Below are 19,603 nucleotides of genomic sequence, written 5' to 3' on the forward strand. Positions count from 1 at the left end.
AGGGAAGGTGGGGGACCTGACAGTTTCCACATGGGCTGGTCAGTCAATGAGGAGCCAGTCAGCGGCCGCTATGTTTGGCTTGTTAATAGTACCAAGCCCCCTCCTGTGTACAGCAATAGTGGTATTCCCGGCTTTGTATTCATATAAACAGCTGTAGTATTACTTGTAAACCATCATTAATGGAGGATAGATATATCCACTGGTGGTTATACACAGACGTCTGTTTAACATGCGGCGTCAGCTTATAACTCTCCGGTGCGATAGATGGCGTTTGCTGCTGAGGCCAATTGACCTTATACTACCTGTATATTCCATTTCCCCCAACATGTTACAAATAAGTGTCACTCACCATTCACTTTCATTACAATCTAATTGGGACTACTTTTTATGACGTGGATTTACAAGGGTGTTTACCATTAGGTGGAGGGATAATGGCTGCACAAAGCCCACCTTTCCCCAAGGCACCAAACCATGGAGTAGCCATCTGGGAACCCCCCCTCTCTCTCCCATTAAGCCCAGTAACTGCTGAAGTAGCCAGGTCCAATCTAACTCATTCGTCCAACTGAGATTCAGGTTTCAGCTGCATAATGGTTGAAACTTATTTATACAGATCCATTACATGCATTGCGAGGGGAAACCTACAACTCACAAGTAGATAGGTTAGAAACAACTTAAAGACATGCTTATATTACCACCAGGAGGCTAACAATACTTCACACTAACATTTCTGTAAATTATTATGGGAAGAGTCACCAAATGCTACAAGGGGGGCAGGAGGGGCAGATGGGGTGTATAAAGGGGAAGAGTTTCATCCCTGTAACTTTTCCTCTCTCTAAATTGAGTTTTTTACGTTAATGACACTGATACAAAAAGCCTGAGACAAGCGGCCCAGTGTTGTGTCTAAGATAAGTAATAGCTCAACAAGAATACCCGTTACTCACCAATCCCCACAATGACGAAAGCTGCTACTCCATTGAGGATTCCCAGGTATTGTATTCCAAAGGCCACGTGATAGAGGAAAAGGGCCACGAGGCAACTGAGACCGATGCTGGCAATCCCGAAAAAGGACAAGAACACTGCGCACGGGGAAAGAAAATGAATAGTTAATTGGATAAAATAATGGTCAAGTCATACCCTCCCATAGCCATCGATGAGCTCCGATCCGTTGCGGAATCAATGACATTCTTCATGTTAGAAATCCAAACTAGGCGAACTAGGGAAATCTAACAGGTTATGCCCCAACCCCGGGATCAGGGGATCGGGAAAAGCCAAAATCCATCGCAGATATAAGGGGACCTTTAGTGTTTCCAGATTTATTCTACCGTGCTTCAAGGGGAGGAATCTGCGCACTTTGATCCCCATTTATTAACAAGTTTTAATCACCAAAATGAGTGATAAATGTCACTGTGTATGATAATAGTGCTCCAGCCAATCAGCTCCCAACTGTCACTGTGTATGATAATAGTGCTCCAGCCAATCACCTCCCAACTGTCACTGTGTATGATAATAGTGCTCCAGCCAATCACCTCCCAACTGTCACTGTGTATGATAAATGGTGCTCCAGCCAATCACCTCCCAACTGTCACTGTGTATGATAATAGTGCTCCAGCCAATCACCTCCCAACTGTCACTGTGTATGATAATAGTGCTCCAGCCAATCAGCTCCCAACTGTCATTTTTCTAACAGTTGACAATTGGGAGCCGATTGGCTGGAGCACTATTATCGTACACAGTGACAGTTGGGAGCTGATTGGCTGGAGCACTATTATCATACACAGTGACAGTTGGGAGCTGATTGGCTGGAGCACTATTATCATACACAGTGACAGTTGGGAGGTGATTGGCTGGAGCACTATTATCATACACAGTGACAGTTGGGAGCTGATTGGCTGGAGCACTATTATCATACACAGTGAAATGTATCACTCAGTTTGGTGATAAAACTCGTTAATAAATGAGGCCCATAGTGTTCGCGTTTTAGCGGGAGTAAAACAACGTGCACAATTCTTACACTGCTCATTTTTTAGCAACTCCATATAATGGGTCGCAGCAGTGCGCCTACTCTGTACGCAACGCCCTCCATCCATGTGACTCCCCCCTCTGCCTGTGCAATCTGCTCCAATGTGAGCGCCGCTATTTTGCCATGTGAGCTATAGGCACAAATCACAGCTGGGATGGCACTGAGCAGCGGCCATACAGTGCTCTATAAACGGCCTCTGGCGCATACAAATGGCCGGCCTGGACTTGAGACCAGTGAGCACTAAGCTGTAAGCCGAGGACAGGCGGTCAGACGGTACCTGAGCAGGAGGTGAGGATGTAGACCAGCACGGCGATGCAGGTGCTGCTAATGAGGGCCAGCAGCATGTCATTGTTAAATGTTCTTCTCACTTCAAAGTCAAAGAGGTCGGTGCCGCCGTACAGGACCTGCACTTTACTTCAGGGACAACAGAAACGCACAATCATCAATTCTGTACAAAAACGTAGAAGCGAGATGACTGTTATACATAGGTGCTGATTCAGTCTCATGCAAGGGCGGGCGCACTGTATGCACATAAAATAAATGCAGATATCTGCGCGCGTGTGAGGTGGCTGCATCCATTCACTTGTGATAGTTACCCTATACTCAGCATAGTCCACACAATTCCGTCTACACGCCCACAACGCGCCCTTAGGACGCTTTGGGGTCTATTCATAAAGCAGAGAAAATCCTTGTTTTGCAGTTTCTGTGCTTGTTGCTATTCCCCGAGCGGGTTACCATGGAGACGATCAATAGTCCTCCAGCGGGACAGCGGCTCCCCCGATCCATGGAGGAATCACATAATGCAGAGCTTTACGCTTTTCCTTTGTGTTCCGATTCGCCAGCTCAGGATGGCGTAGTCTGAACACCGTGACAAAGCAGGCAGGGAAAGACGCAACATCGCCGGTGACCTGGATATCGGACGCTTCGCCAGAAGGGTAAGTATACATGAATTGCTACTTAGCAAAGCTATACTGTATGTCACAGCGAACTGATGCCATATATAGCGAAAAGCTGCAATTCATTATCGCAAATGTACATGAATAGACCCCTTAGGGCCAATGTTTGAGAAAGTTTAGAAGGAGACGCTGCGACCAACCAAACTGCTCCTAAGTGTCATTTATACAGATCCTGTACAGTGACAGATATGCTGGGTACACACTGGACGATGTGTAACGGGACAATATGTAGAGCCTTCGGACCAACATATCGTAATGTTACATCCGTCATTGACATGAATTGGGCAGCACATCACACCTGCTGACATTGCATGCGACCGCAGGAGCGCGCACATTGTGCAAGAACTGACTTTACCCTTACGGCTCCTCACGTGCCACTGTGAGACATCATGACATCTCCCTACATACGTGGGGCGGGTATCCGAGGAGAAGAAGGAGCCGGGCACACAGCTAGCGTAACATGCACTGCGGCCGGCACAAGGGATTGCAGCAGGGGAGCATGGTGGGTTCTGCCCCCAGGGCTTTCATACACCGTGCAATAGCACTGGCTGCAACACCCTCCATACAGGCCTGGGTCACACCCACATTAGCACTGGCCACAGCGGCACTGGTCACACCCACATCGGCACTGGCCATAGATCCTCCGCTATTCAAAACAGGCTCTTGATCATCTTCTGCTCTACACCAAATGTGACCCTTATCTGGCCCTGAGCTTTTCTGAAACTTCTGATTGATTGGATTAATTAATTCATCCAATCAGAGTATCCCTTCACTGCCTGGAGAGGTTATTGCTGAATTGTTGGGACAGGAAATTTGTTTCTCGCGTTTTGAACAGTAATTTTAGCATTTGCTCATTTGTAGACTTATGTTCAGCTTCCAGCCCGCGCCTCTACATCATCCCAAACAAGCATCAATCTCTCCCAGTCACACAGGTCTATTTATCAATCTCTCCCAGTCACCCAGGTCTACTTCTCAATCTCTCCCAGTCACCCAGGTCTACTGATCAATCTCTCCCAGTCACCCAGGTCTACTGATCAATCTCTCCCAGTCACCCAGGTCTACTGATCAATCTCTCCCAGTCACCCAGGTCTACTGATCAATCTCTCCCAGTCACCCAGGTCTACTGATCAATCTCTCCCAGTCACCCAGGTCTACTTCTCAATCTCTCCCAGTCACCCAGGTCTACTTCTCAATCTCTCCCAGTCACCCAGGTCTACTTCTCAATCTCTCCCAGTCACCCAGGTCTACTGATCAATCTCTCCCAGTCACCCAGGTCTACTTCTCAATCTCTCCCAGTCACCCAGGTCTACTTCTCAATCTCTCCCAGTCACCCAGGTCTACTTCTCAATCTATCCCAGTCACCCAGGTCTACTTCTCAATCTATCCCAGTCACCCAAGGTCTACTTCTCAATCTATCCCAGTCACCCAGGTCTACTTATCAATCTATCCCAGTCACACAGGTCTACTTATCAAACAATCTCCCCCAATAACATGATTTTCTGAAGATACCCACAAATATTAAGTATCCCCCCCCAAATGTATGAAGTAGGGACTGCAGCAGATATCTCCGCCACTGTCCCCCCATTTACAACAGCAGCCCCTATAGCTTTCGTGTGACGCTGGGAGATATGAAGCATTGTGGAGCTTGGCCCCTATAGGCATCTCCAGATGGTTTTCTCCTATAGTAGCCTATGGGTAATGGCCGCCGCACACGTGCGCTCAGTAGACTGCGCATGAGCAGGACTCACATTAGTGGAGTGAAGAGAATGGTAATGAGGTCACTCCCAGCACATGGCAGGGGCGCGCTCCTTTGGAAACCCTTTATCCTGTGGGTGTATGTTCATATATTTGGGCAGCGTTTAATTTCTAATTGTCGTGAATAGCTGCGATAAGAAATAAATAAGCCCCTCAGAGACAGGAGAATAGACACATGGAACCCATAGACCTCCAGCGTCCGATTATATCAGGGGCTGATACCCCGTAGCATGGAGAGATCCGCTAGCGCAAGCTCCGGCACCGCAGGACACACGCTGCTCCGGTCTCTTATTAGTACAAAGCTGCATATTCCACTTTGGTAAACGGATGTCACGATAGTAGAGGATTAGATATAGGGAACGTTTATGCTGCAGTTACAGATGTCACGATAGCAGAGGATTAGATATAGGGAACGTTTATGCTGCAGTTACAGATGTCACGATAGCAGAGGATTAGATATAGGGAACGTTTATGCTGCAGTTACAGATGTCACGATAGCAGAGGATTAGATATAGGGAACGTTTATGCTGCAGTTACAGATGTCACGATAGCAGAGGATTAGATATAGGGAACGTTTATGCTGCAGTTACAGATGTCACGATAGCAGAGGATTAGATATAGGGAACGTTTATGCTGCAGTTACAGATGTCACGATAGCAGAGGATTAGATATAGGGAACATTTAAGCTGCAGTTACAGATGTCACGATAACAGAGGATTAGATATAGGGAACGTTTATGCTGCAGGTACAGATGTCATGATAGATGATTAGAGATGGGGAGCAATTACACTGCAGTTACAGAGGTCACGATAGCAGATGATTAGATATAGGGAACGTTTACGCTGCAGTTACAGATGCAGTAACACACGTCATTAAATACACATTTCACTGCTGCTTCCCATTTTGTATTTCTCTGTTTCTTTACATAGGAGAAAATAATGCATTCCTGAGCGATCCAAATATCTCCCCGTGTAAGACAGGATCAGCGGAACATAATGTCATGTGCAGAGCCTGATACAGCGCCCAGTTCTGTCTGATAATGTCACAGCTCTGAGGAGATTCAGATAAGCTCCAACCACACAGCCCCTTATTACTGATCGCAGGCACATAATACAGTGCATCACATTCTATGGTATTAGTGTTGTGTGCAAAAGTTTCTCTAATGACTTACCGACAATACGGGGTATATTTACTAAAGTGCAGGGTTTTAGAAGTGGAGATGTTGCCCATAGCAACCAGATTCTAGCTATTATCTTCTAGGTGCTAAATATAAGATATATACAGTATGCAAATACCTGATTGGATGCTATAAGTAACATCTTCAGCACTCACTATACCATGTGTACATACCTCCCCCCAGTGTCCTGCTCACACTATACCATGTGTACATACCTCCCCCCCACCAGTGTCCTGCTCACACTATACCATGTGTACATACCTCCCCCCACCAGTGTCCTGCTCACACTATACCATGTGTACATACCTCCCCCCACCAGTGTCCTGCTCACACTATACCGTGTGTACATACCTCCCCCTCAGTGTCCTGCTCACACTATACCATGTGTACATACCTCCCCCCACCAGTGTCCTGCTCACACTATACCGTGTGTACATACCTCCCCCTCAGTGTCCTGCTCACACTATACCGTGTGTACATACCTCCCCCCCACCAGTGTCCTGCTCACACTATACCATGTGCACATACCTCCCCCCCACCAGTGTCCTGCTCACACTATACCATGTGCACATACCTCCCCCCCACCAGTGTCCTGCTCACACTATACCATGTGTACATACCTCCTCCCACCAGTGTCCTGCTCACACTATACCATGTGTACATACCTCCCCCCACCAGTGTCCTGCTCACACTATACCATGTGCACATACCTCCCCCCCACCAGTGTCCTGCTCACACTATACCATGTGTACATACCTCCTCCCACCAGTGTCCTGCTCACACTATACCATGTGTACATACCCTCCAGTCCCCTGCTTGGGGGGGGGGGGGGGGAAATATGCTGATGGGCACAGGAAGGCTGAGGAGGTTGTGTCCCTCTTGGGGGGGGGGGGCTTTGAATGTGGGGAGATAAGGGAGGACAGTCCTATCACGTGCTGAGGTACAGGCGAGGTCTGCGCTTTGTCAGCAGGAGAAGACGGGAAATATATTCCCTGCTCCCGTCAGTGACATTTATGCATTTTTTATTATTGCTGTAGATATTTTATTTAGAAATACATCCAAAGGGTTTTATAATTATGTTGTATTAAAAGCTTTGAAGATCAGACAGTGTAAACTCTGCATTTTCTGCAAGAGAACGTGTGGGATCCGGATACATGATCCCTGCTAATTGCCATGCGTGTTTCCAGGCAGTACCTGTGTACACGTGACTCGCTGTATGTACGGCAGAGATTGGTAAATAGACAGTAAGCATCATGTTTAGCTGAGTGCATAGGGGCGGATCGGGGGAGCACCTGCTTTGTTATCACCACAATGTCTGCGCTTAGAAACCGGCTTTAGTGTAAATCTAGTTCATAATGAAGATTATATATATAAAAAAAAAAAACACGACATGTTGTATTTAATATGTTCACATAATATTTTTTTTTTATACAGAATTTCAGATATTTCACAATATTAAAATAAATAAACACATCTCAATGTCCACATTTGAAATCCCAAAAAGGCTGATTCAGTTCTGAACGCAAACACCATCGCAGCTACAAGCTCTTGCCGATCACAATTGCGGAAATATGCTAAAGACTCACCCTACGCCCAATGCTTAGAGACGCCCACTGAGAGCCTCTTACATCCGTCTCATGCACAAAACCGGAAACATAGTAAACTCTGAACGCAGATCAGGCGGCCATCAGTCTTCTGAGCAAGTCTAAGCTTCCACACACACAGCCGGTCCCCAGACACACAGAGGGCTCTCCTGCTGCCACACACACAGCCGGTCCCCAGACACACAGAGGCCTCTCCTGCTGCCACACACACAGCCGGTCACCAGACACACATAGGGCTCTCCTGCTGCCACACACACAGCCGGTCACCAGACACACATAGGGCTCTCCTGCTGCCACACACACAGCCGGTCACCAGACACACATAGGGCTCTCCTGCTGCCACACACACAGCCGGTCACCAGACACACATAGGGCTCTCCTGCTGCCACACACACAGCCGGTCACCAGACACACATAGGGCTCTCCTGCTGCCACACACACAGCCGGTCACCAGACACACAGAGGCCTCTCCTGCTGCCACACACACAGCCGGTCACCAGACACACAGAGAGCTCTCCTGCTGCCACACACACAGCCGGTCACCAGACACACAGAGAGCTCTCCTGCTGCCACACACACAGCCGGTCACCAGACACACATAGGGCTCTCCTGCTGCCACACACACAGCCGGTCACCAGACACACATAGGGCTCTCCTGCTGCCACACACACAGCCGGTCACCAGACACACAGAGGGCTCTCCTGCTGCCACACACAGCCGGTCACCAGACACACAGAGGGCTCTCCTGCTGCCACACACACAGCCGGTCACCAGACACACAGAGAGCTCTCCTGCTGCCACACACACAGCCGGTCACCAGACACACAGAGGCCTCTCCTGCTGCCACACACACAGCCGGTCACCAGACACACAGAGGCCTCTCCTGCTGCCACACACACAGCCGGTCACGAGACACACAGAGGCCTCTCCTGCTGCCACACACACAGCCGGTCACGAGACACACAGAGGCCTCTCCTGCTGCCACACACACAGCCGGTCACCAGACACACAGAGGGCTCTCCTGCTGCCACACACACAGCGATCACCAGACACATAAACATCCTATCCATCACTAATCACACAAATATATTAAGACATTCTGTAATTGTGTATGAAATAATTACCTTGTGGTGATCATATTTAATCATTAACAATGTATCCCCTAATGGGTAAAATAGGCAGGTTTATCAATTAATACATTTACTCCCTTTTTTCATTAAATCATTTATGTATTAGCACTATATGCAACCAAAATGCTCATAAATTAGAATGTAAACACTATAATGCACCTAAAAATGGTTTTGATGAGAGCGAGAGATTCAGAAAGGACAGATGAATGGTTAGGTAGGTGTGAGGGTCTGGTTCCTTCTGTTTTCCCAGGTCCTCAAAAAGAGCCGACCTGGGATGAGAGAGGAACACACAGCGGCAAGTTGGAAACAAAAGGAAGTCGTGGGGGACAGTGCGCCCATGTATGGTGTTAGGCGGGCCCTGTCACTTAAAGTATTGCAGGAGCTGGATGCACCATCGAGGTAAGTCGTGACACACCTGACAGAATTACCTGACTTGGAGAATCCGTCTCAGAGGAGCCTGCTGCACACAATCTCCCCCCTGCAGCAGGGAAGTGTCCAAGAGCCAGTACACACATTTCACCACAGTCTGGCTTGTTCCCCTGACAGCATGTGTCTAGGGTGTGCCTTTTATGTCATAAAGCACCAATCCCTGTGCGCTAACAGGTCTTAAACACATGTGATATCTATTAGCATGCTAATTTAGGACTGAATGTGTTACTATAGCCTCATTGCAGAGATAAAGGATCCTGTCCCCCTTTGCTATAAAGAAGCATATGGAATGGCCTAATATTACATAATGCAAAGGAAACTCCAATAGTTATTCTGCAATTTATATGCTGGAATGCTAATTGTGTCCCCTTTCAATTCTAACACACAATATATCAGGTCATAGTATAAAGCATTATTTGCAAAACTGAACACTACCTCATATAGACAGAATAATCTATTTACAAGTAATCAGAAACGTAGAATAATTATATACATAGTGCACACCTTTGCACAATATGCAAGTAAATATTACTGTATGTGATGTGCATAAAATAAATATACATATAATTAAGTGGTAAAATATAAATAAAAATCTAAACACACATAACCTAACCCTTAATGGACCAGCGTCATCCATTATGAAAAATTATTTTAATATAAATACCAGAACAAAATGACATTAAAACTTAAAAAACTAAAAAAGATTAAAATGTGAAAAATATATGAGTGCCATAATTACAAAATATAATTTAAGCTTGGGAAAAATACATGGGATTAATATATGCTGATTGGAAAACACCTTATGTATTTTTTTCTGTGTACTTGATTTTCTATTCCATTGAGCACCTCCAGCTATACACAAAATGTGGTAACTAATTATTAGAATATACTAAATTGCCAGCCAGCCACCAGCCAGTGACTGTCTCAGGTATGTGTTAGTACAGCCGTACTCACTGTTACACTGATAGGGAAAGAGCATGAAGCAGAGCATGGTTTAGGCAGATCACCAGCCAGTGACTGTCTCAGGAATGCATTAGTACAGCCGTACTCACTGTTACACTGGTAGGGAAGGAGCGTATAGCGGAGCAGGGTTTAGGCAGATCACCAGCCAGTGACTGTCTCAGGAATGCATTAGTATAGCCGTACTCACTGTTACACTGGTAGGGAAAGAGCATGAAGCAGAGCAGGGTTTAGGCAGATCACCAGCCAGTGACTGTCTCAGGTATGCATTAGTACAGCCGTACTCACCGTTACACTGGTAGGGAAGGAGCTTATAGCGGAGCAGGGTTTAGACAGATCACCAGCCAGTGACTGTTTTAGGTATGCATTAGTACGGCCATACTCACTGTTACACTGGTAGGGGAGGAGCTTATAGCGGAGCAGGGTTTAGGAAGATCACCAGCCAGTGACTGTCTCAGGTATGCATTAGTACAGCTGTACTCACTGTTACACTGGTAGGGGAGTGTCACGACTAGTTTCTCGGCATGGTAGTCGACGGGTGTTACCTGTTAGGTCACTATGGCGGGGGACGTCTGGCGGTGGCGCTGGTGTTTGGCGAGGGGCGCTGGCTGTGCGTAGTTCTGTGCGGGCATGTTGTCACTTTGGGCAGATGAGGCCTGGTGGTGCTTCCGTTGCGCTCCGGCATGGGCGCAGCCATCTTGCCTCCGGTCACGTGACCTACTTGCCCAATCGTGGTTTGTCACATGCTCTCTCTGGCCAGTCACGGCACAGCATTTGGTATTCAGGGAGGTTCAGAGTCTCACTTCATTGTCAGTGCAACGTGTTTCTCAGCATAGCTGAGAGAGTGTTCCCTGTGCTCACCACCTGTTACCTGTGATACGCTACCTGCCTACCTGCTTGTCTGCTCCAACCACGATGGACTACCCTGTATCCTCCATTACCTTCCCCTTGCCTGAGAACCTGAGTCTGCTGTTCACCCTGCACCTTGCCTCCACTGATACTCTGCTGGATGATTCTTCCTCAGTCTGCATTCTTCATTTCAGGCACTACACCTGATTTTCCCTGCCTGTCATTACCTGGACATTTTCTATTAACCAGTCACTACCTGGACATTTTCCATTTCCGGTCACTAACTGGACGTTCTCCCATTACTTTGCCTCTGGTTCCAAGTGCACTTAGCGCTTAATTTTCTCCCAGGCCTTGCACGACTCTTTACAATCTTTTAACCTGCCAATGGATCTGTTCTAATTCAATATGTGGATGATTTATTGCTATGTTCTGATTCATTTGTTTATGTCATGTTTGAATGATACTAAACTTTTGTTGCTTCATCTCTCGCATACAGGACACTAGGTTGCTAAGGACAAACTACAGCCGTGCCAATCCAGAGTAAAATATTTGGGACACTGCCTAACCCAGGGGTTACGACATCTCACAAATGATAGAATCCAGGCCATACAAAACATGACACTGCCACAGAATCAACAGCAAATTCGTACCTTCTTGGGAATGTGTTGATACTGTAGAATGTGGATCCCAGGTTTTTCTATTTTGGCCTTGCCTTTGCAGGACTTAGGGCCTCATTCAGAGGGGCGGTCGGAAGATGCAAGCGGTCGCTCAGAAACTGGGCGGCCGCTTGCATCCAGACCGCCTGCCTCTGTTGCGGTCGTTAGGCTGTGGGTTAACACCCACAGCTCTAACGACCGCTCCGGTGATGGTCGCGATGGTCAGAGACATTCGGGGCTTACGACGAGACCCTAGGGTAGGGTCTCCCTTGTCGTAAGCCCCGGAGAGCTTCTGGCTCTGTCTGGGGCAGGCCCCACTGACATCACTAGTGATATCAGTGGAGAGCTTCCGGCTCAAACGGTAGGCGTTCCCATGGGAACGCCTCCGTTTGGGCTGCCACCCCCCCGGCCCGCCTTCCAAACGGGGCGAGCTGTCAATCAACATCGACAGCTCGTCCCCTTTGGATCGAGACCCGCTACAACCGGCGCTGTTGGTCGTAGCAGGTCTCACGCATGCGCACGACGGCGCCGGCGCCGTCGTGCGCATGCTCTGTGGGGGGCCATCGACCCGGTCCAAGCGCATTGGCGCCAACGACCGGGTCTGAATGACCCCCTTAGTCTCTTCCTCAAAGCCCGATCGTATCATACACACAGAGGAATCAGAGCAGGCTTTCCTTAATCTTAAGGATAGTCTGACAAAACCACCTGCATTGAGAATACCTGATTATGAAAAACCTTTTGATTTGTATTCTACGGAAGCCGATGGTTGCGCTGCAGGTGTCCTCACACAAAAACATGGTGATGCCAGTAGGCCCGTAGCATACTACAGTGCCCAATTCGACACTGTGGCAAGATCACTCCCCACCTGTTTGAGAAGTGTAGCAGTTACCACTCTATTGGTGAGTAAAAGTGAGGACGTAGCATTGGGTCATGATATGATGGTCTATATTCCCCACGTTGTATCTGCTCTGCTGAACTCTGCTCAAACCAGACACGTCTCTTCAGCTAGGTTTACCAAATGGGAACTAGCTCTAATCGCACCTGCAAACATCACTGTTAAACGTTGCAGCACACTGAACCCAGCAACGTATTTACCATATGTACAACATGATGTACAAAGGGTGGAAGGAGACGAGTTGCTGGCGGGAGGTGAGTTCAGCAGACGTATTGATGCACATGATTATATGGAATATCTGAATCAGACCTTTACTGCTAGACCTGACATACATGACACACCTTTAGAGAATGTGGATGTAACTTTTTACATGGATGGGAGTTGTCATAGACAAACAGACACAGGTGAATTATGTACAGGTTATGCTGTTGTAAATGACACAGACATCATAGAAGCTAAACCTCTTGGTCCTCCTCACTCAGCCCAGGTGGCAGAGTTAGTAGCACTAACTGGAGCATGTGAACTGGCAGCAGGCAAGTCTGCTAACATTTACACAGATTCGAGGTACGCGTTCGGGGTGGTGCACGATTTCGGGGCTCTATGGCGTCTGAGAAATTTTATGACAGCAGCAGGCACACCAGTTGCACATTCCCGACACATAAAACATCTTTTAGAAGCAATCCAACTGCCCAGAGCGGTGGCAGTAATTAAGTGTAAAGCCCATACATGTGAGGATGATCCGGTGTCACTGGGCAACAACAGAGCCGATGAAGCTGCTAAATGAGCAGCATGGTTAAAACTGTTTTCTCCAACTGAACAAATTATGTCTTTCCAAACAATTGATATGCTGAAATTAATTGAGATGCAAAATTTGTGTTCAATCCAGGAAAAGTCCATCTGGAAATCCAAGGGATGTGGGCAAGAGTCCTCCGGGCTCTGGAGGGACAGACAAGGTAAGCCAGTAGCCCCCAAAGCATATTACCCCAGCCTGGCTGAGGCAGCCCACGGTCTGACTCATCTGGGAAAACAAGGTATGTGTAAATTGGTAAGAGCATACTGGTGTGCACCAGGTTTTTCTTCACAAGCAGAAAAGAGAGCAATTTCCTGTCTGACCTGCTTGAGGAAGAACATAGGGAAAGCGATCCCTACCGAACCATCCCACATTCCACCGACTGATGGACCTTTCCAGGTAATACAAATTGATTTCATCCAATTACCACCCTGCAGGAATCTCAAGTATGTATTGGTGTGCACTGACGTATTTTCTAATTGTGTTGAGGCCTACCCAGCGGCCACTAATACTGCTGTGTTTGCTGCCAAGAAAATAGTTCAGGAATTTGTATGCAGGTACGGTATCCCTAGAATCATCGAGAGTGACAGGGGTACTCATTTCACAGGTGATGTTTTCCAAAATATGTGTAAGCTGATGGGTATTAATAGCCGACTTCACACCCCCTACCGACCGCAAGCCAGTGCCAAGGTAGAGAGGATGAACGGGACTATTAAAATAAGTTAAGTAAAATCATGGCAGAGACTGGACTAGGTTGGCCAGAAGCGTTACCCTTGGTCCTACATAGCATAAGGACCACTCCTAGACCCCCTCTAAATCTGTCTCCCTTTGAAATACTGTTCGGTAGACAACCTCATTTGATTATAAGTCCACAGGAAGACTTGAAAGGTAACAACGAGGTAACTGTAAAGTATCTTATATCAATGAGTAGGCAGTTAAAGCAACAGCAGCAGAAACTGACATTGTAGTCCAATGATATGCCTGAAACTAACTGTCATGATGTTGAACCAGGAGAATATGTTATGATCAGAAATTTCTTGCGTTCAGGTTGTTTGACTGATCGATGGGAAGGTCCATACCAGGTGCTGCTGACAAGTACTACATCTTTGAAGGTGGCTGAGAGAGATACCTGGGTCCATTCGACTCACTGCAAAAAGGTCAATCAACCGGTGGAGAAACAAGTCGCAGACAAGGCTGATAGCGTGGACCTGTCGATCGCGAACTTATTCCGGGAGGATTGAAAAGGTCATAGTGAGATACCTGAACTAAAAGAAATTTGCAGGTCTTTGTTGTGAAAATGGACGGGCCTGCTGTGTTCATTTTCATATTCTCTTTTAGAGTGTTCACCATTCTGGTTGGTTCTGGGATATCCGGTTTCTGTGACGGGGGACCAATTGAGGAGATGGGAGCTGATGGCAGTGCTGATGGAGTGGAATCAGGAGGAGTGCTATGCCAATCAGGGGAGTGTCTGACCAATCTTAGTACTGTTATTGTTAAGAGAGCTGTTATTCCGGATACTCGGGGACGGTGTGGAAGTTTATCGTCTGAAGATTCCAGTATTTGTGAGCTTTGTGGGTCCCTAGTTGATGAGAACTGTATTCAACGGTGCCAGCCTAAATATAACCCGTACTGGGGTGGGTATCTTTTAGAGGATTATCATAGCATGGTAGGCAAAATATTAAATCAAACTGATTGCTGGGTGTGTTGACATATGCCACAGGGACAGCATAATGTAGGGTTGGTTCCACTTCCACTGAATAACGGAAATTTTAGAAATGCAAAAAGGGAAAACATTGGATAGAAAATTCCTCTCATCCAAACCACCTCATTTTAAACTCTATCAATTCCAAGTAGATAGATCACTTTTGTGTTTAAACATAACCAACCCCAATAAACCCGGGAGTTGGGAAGTAACAGGGAATAATCAGATGATGACCTTCTCACAGAGAGCTGATAATGAGTCCATAAACCATGATCTGTTACGCTCAATTAAATCTATTGGGAAACATTTTAGGTACCGGTACACATTGATTTCCACCAAATAAATTATTGGTAAGGTACCAGATGGTTATTGTGCTAAAATAATACAACCAGAAACTTGCATATACCAGATGGAAGAGCCTGAGATAGGATTGTTTGCAAGGGAAATGTGTTTAATGATAATGATGCATACCGTCCCTTATGTTATCCCCGATAATGTGTATTTTATACGTGGAAGAAAGGCGCATAAGTGGCTCTCCCCGAGTTCCGAAGGTTTGTGTTACCTGGGAAGAGTAGTCCCAGAAGTTATGACCCAAGAAAGAACTGGTGCAACACAGGCTAGTGTTAAATTATTTAACTGCTGTTACTGTAGGGTATTGCGTAATGTTGGCCACCCAATTTGGAGTAAAATGTTGCACCTATTTCACCAATGATACCAGTGACCCAAGGAGGTGATAGACCAGAAGATGGATGAAATTCTGCAGCTAAAATGGGAGTTTCGCAAGAACCATAATGCTTCAGTGGCTGAAGTAGGGGAGAAGATAGAAGGATGGGTTTCATGGCTGAACCCAGTGAAATGGTTCTTAGGTCTAGGGGAATGGGTCCAGGGAGTAATCGCCAGCATAGGCAAATTCTTGATGTTTATACTGATTGTCATCATAATAATTGGCATATGTGTCCGGTGTGTTCCTATTGTGTTGAAGTGTGAAAAATGTAAAAGTAAAGTACAACGAAAGAACGAAATTATGATGGTGGTCAGTAATGCCAATATGAATACCGAGGTAAATGTAGAACTGATATATAATCCTGAACTAGGAAATACCATAATTTAATGTATTATATTTAGACCTGCATAGAATGTATTATTGAAATGTTATTTTTAAAACACCTCAGATAATGTAAAGTCTCAAATTCTCCTTCAAGACTGCCTTTATAGGACTGGTGTATCCCCACACCTTTCACATGATCTTCCAAGATCCACGGTGTACGTATAATAGTAGTTTTATGTCCCCACTCAGAGACACATTATTGATGGATTAAGAACCACCTTGTGCCATCCCTTAATAACACTAAATAATATATAAATGTAAGCCTAAACTAATTTTAAAATCAGATTGTGATAGCATGTTGTTCGCTATCAAAGGGTGGACTGTCGAAGCTGGATAATTGGCTGAGGCAAGATCAGCTTAAAATTAGATCGTAAAGACGCCATCTTGCGACTGGCCGCAAGACACCATTTTAGAAAATGAGATCGCAAGACGCCATTTTGCGAATGGCCGCCCAAGCGCCATTTTAGGTAAATTCACACTTAAGTACATATGGCGATATTACTATTAGCATCATGCGATAGCATCTTTCACCATTTCTCATACACACATTAATACGCACAATTGCGCTGTTAACTAGTCGCATATTAGCGAATGCATAAGATCCTGTATGAAAACGCTGTTTATTAGCTTCATGCGCACGTATCTGCCCCAAGTTAACTAGCGTCTTTATATCAAACCCCACATACTCACACATTACATATTCACATACAAGGTTCCATAAGCTTTAAAGTATAAGATTCAAGTTTGTTCATTTATTATAATTGCTGAGAAATAAAGGTTATTTAGTAGCTCAGGTTTAATACATGATAAGTAAGTCATGTTTGATATTATACTGATCTGCACTCTTTCAACAGCATTTTGATATCATCAGTGTGAAGATCGCAACAGGCATTCTCAACTTGTGGACCGCAGAGACTTAAAGCACTGAAATGTACATTATATGACCAACTGTTAAAATGTGCATGAGACAGGAAACCAGAGACAACCAGTTGTTAGAGGCTGGACTGTGTCTATTTGAATCAACCTGTTAAATGCTCTGCAACAGATGCATCCTCCTTGGGAACCAATGGCATCAGCAGCAAACCTCTCTATTGTGTTGTCTGTTTCTGTGAGAGTATAAACGTGTGTGTTGTGACCCCAGTTTGAGTCTTCTTGCTGAATGCTGATAGACGGGGGTTTCTTGCTGAAGCCTACATCTGGCCCAGAGCGCTGTGTATGTATAACTGTACTTGGGTCTGTATAATTCTTTGCGCTAAATTGTACTTAGATCATAGCGTGTAACTGACTGTACTTTTACTTGAAATATCACTTTGTGCTTTGGAACCACAGGTAAAAGGTCTGGAGTCTTTATTTACTATAAAATAGCATCATCCTTAGAGGTTTATAGGCAGCATATTAGAAGGTATAGGCAGCATATTAGAAGGTATAGGCAGGAGAGTATAGAGGTTCTAATTCAATATCCTTACCCTACTCACTGTTACACTGGTAGGGGAGGAGCTTATAGTGGAGCAGGGTTTAGGCAGATCACCAGCCAGTGACTGTCTCAGGTATGTGTTAGTACAGCCGTACTCACTGTTAAAATGGTAGGGGAGGAGCATAAAGCGGAGCAGAGTTTAGGCAGATCACCAGTTACTGACTATTTAGGAATGTGTTAGTACAGCCAAACTTATAGAAGAACAGGGTTTAGGAAGATCACCAGCCAGTGACTGTCTCAAGTATGCATTAGTTCATCCAACTCACTGTTACACTGGTGGGGGAGGAGCTTATAGCGGAGCAGGGTTTAGGCAAATCACCAGCGAGTCACTGTCTCAGGTATGTGTTAATACAGCCATACTCACTGTTACACTGGTAGGGGAAGAGCATGAAGCGGAGCATAGTTTAGGAAGATCACCAGTCAGTGACTGTCTCAGGTATGTGTTAGTACAGCCGTACTCACTGTTACACTGGTAGGGAAAGAGCATGAAGCAGAGCAGGGTTTAGGCAGATCACCAGCCAGTGACTGTGTAGGTGCTGGAACAGCGGTCAATGCGGGTGAATGGTTGCAGGTCTCTGGAGCTAAGGAAGAGATGTCCATCCCCGACTATGTCACTCATACACAGTAAACAAGATGGCGCCGTGCAACCACATTAATAGTACTGGCAGCCATTTTGGTAATGAAGCATTATCCCCGGAGGTGCCATATAAATAATATAGTTTTAATTTTAAAAGAAAATAAATTTACATTGTTTTACTTATAGAAGTGTTCTCTGTATTTTTTCTGTTAAAACTATGGGAGCGCCAATGCAGCACAGTGACCTAGAGCAGGACGGGGGCTCCATTACTGCAGGGCAAAACTATGGGAGCGCCAATGCAGCACAGAGACCTAGAGCAGGACAGGGGCTCCATTACTGCAGGGCAAAACTATAGGAGCGCCAATGCAGCACAGAGACCTAGACCAGGACGGGGACTCCATTACTGCAGGGCAAAACTATGGGAGCGCCAATGCAGCACAGAGACCTAGAGCAGGACGGGGGCTCCATTACTGCAGGGCAAAACTATGGGAGCGCCAATGCAGCACAGTGACCTAGAGCAGGACGGGGGCTCCATTACTGCAGGGCAAAACTATGGGAGCGCCAATGCAGCACAGAGACCTAGAGCAGGACGGTGGCTCCATTACTGCAGGGCGAAACTATGGGAGAGCCAATGCAGCACAGTGACCTAGAGCAGGACGGGGGCTCCATTACTGCAGGACAAAACTATGGGAGCCCAATGCAGCACAGTGAGCTAGAGCAGGACGGGGGCTCCATTACTGCAGTGCAAAACTATGGGAGCGCCAATGCAGCACAGAGACCTAGAGCAGGACAGGGGCTCCATTACTGCAGGGCAAAACTATGGGAGCACCAATGCAGCACAGAGACCTAGAGCAGGGTGGGGGCTCCATTACTGCAGGGCAAAACTATGGGAGCGCCAATGCAGCACAGAGACCAAGAGCAGGACAGGGGCTCCATTACTGCAGGGCAAAACTATGGGAGCACCAATGCAGCACAGAGACCTAGAGCAGGGCGGGGGCTCCATTACTGCAGGGCAAAACTATGGGAGCGCCAATGCAGCACAGAGACCTAGAGCAGGACGGGGGCTCCATTACTGCAGGGGAAAACTATGGGAGCGCCAATGCAGCACAGTGACCTAGAGCAGGACGGGGGGCTCCATTACTGCAGGGCAACACTATTGGAGCGCCAATGCAGCATAGAGACCTAGGGCAGGACGGGGGCTCCATTACTGCAGGGCAACACTATGGGAGCGCCAATGCAGCACAGTGACCTAGAGCAGGATGGGGGCTCCATTACTGCAGGGCAATACTAAGGGAGCGCCAATGCAGCACAGAGACCTAGAGCAGGACGGGGGCTCCATTACTGTAGGGCAAAACTATGGGAGCGCCAATGCAGCATAGAGACCTAGAGCAGGACGGGGGCTCCAATACTGCAGGGAAATACTAAGGGAGAGCCAATGCAGCATAGAAACCAAGAGCAGGACAGGGGCTCCATTACTGCAGGGCAAAACTATGGGAGCGCCAATGCAGCACAGAGACCTAG

General features: G+C 46.7%; 1 protein-coding gene across 1 annotated transcript in view; it reads right to left on the reverse strand.

The window, feature by feature from the left end:
- The window catches only part of DISP3 (dispatched RND transporter family member 3), a 363,985-nt gene that overhangs the window by 170,919 nt on the left and 173,463 nt on the right, over positions 1-19,603 (reverse strand). Inside the window, exons 4-5 of the mRNA XM_088457578.1 lie at positions 2,298-2,434; positions 942-1,076 (exon numbers count right to left, since the gene is read on the reverse strand). Coding sequence (XP_088313704.1) covers positions 942-1,076; positions 2,298-2,434 — 272 coding nt within the window. The remainder of the gene's footprint in view (positions 1-941; positions 1,077-2,297; positions 2,435-19,603) is intronic.

This window comes from Taudactylus pleione, unplaced genomic scaffold, assembly GCF_031769625.1.
Source record: "Taudactylus pleione unplaced genomic scaffold, aTauple2 ptg000770l, whole genome shotgun sequence".
NCBI classification, from domain to species: Eukaryota; Metazoa; Chordata; class Amphibia; order Anura; family Myobatrachidae; genus Taudactylus; species Taudactylus pleione.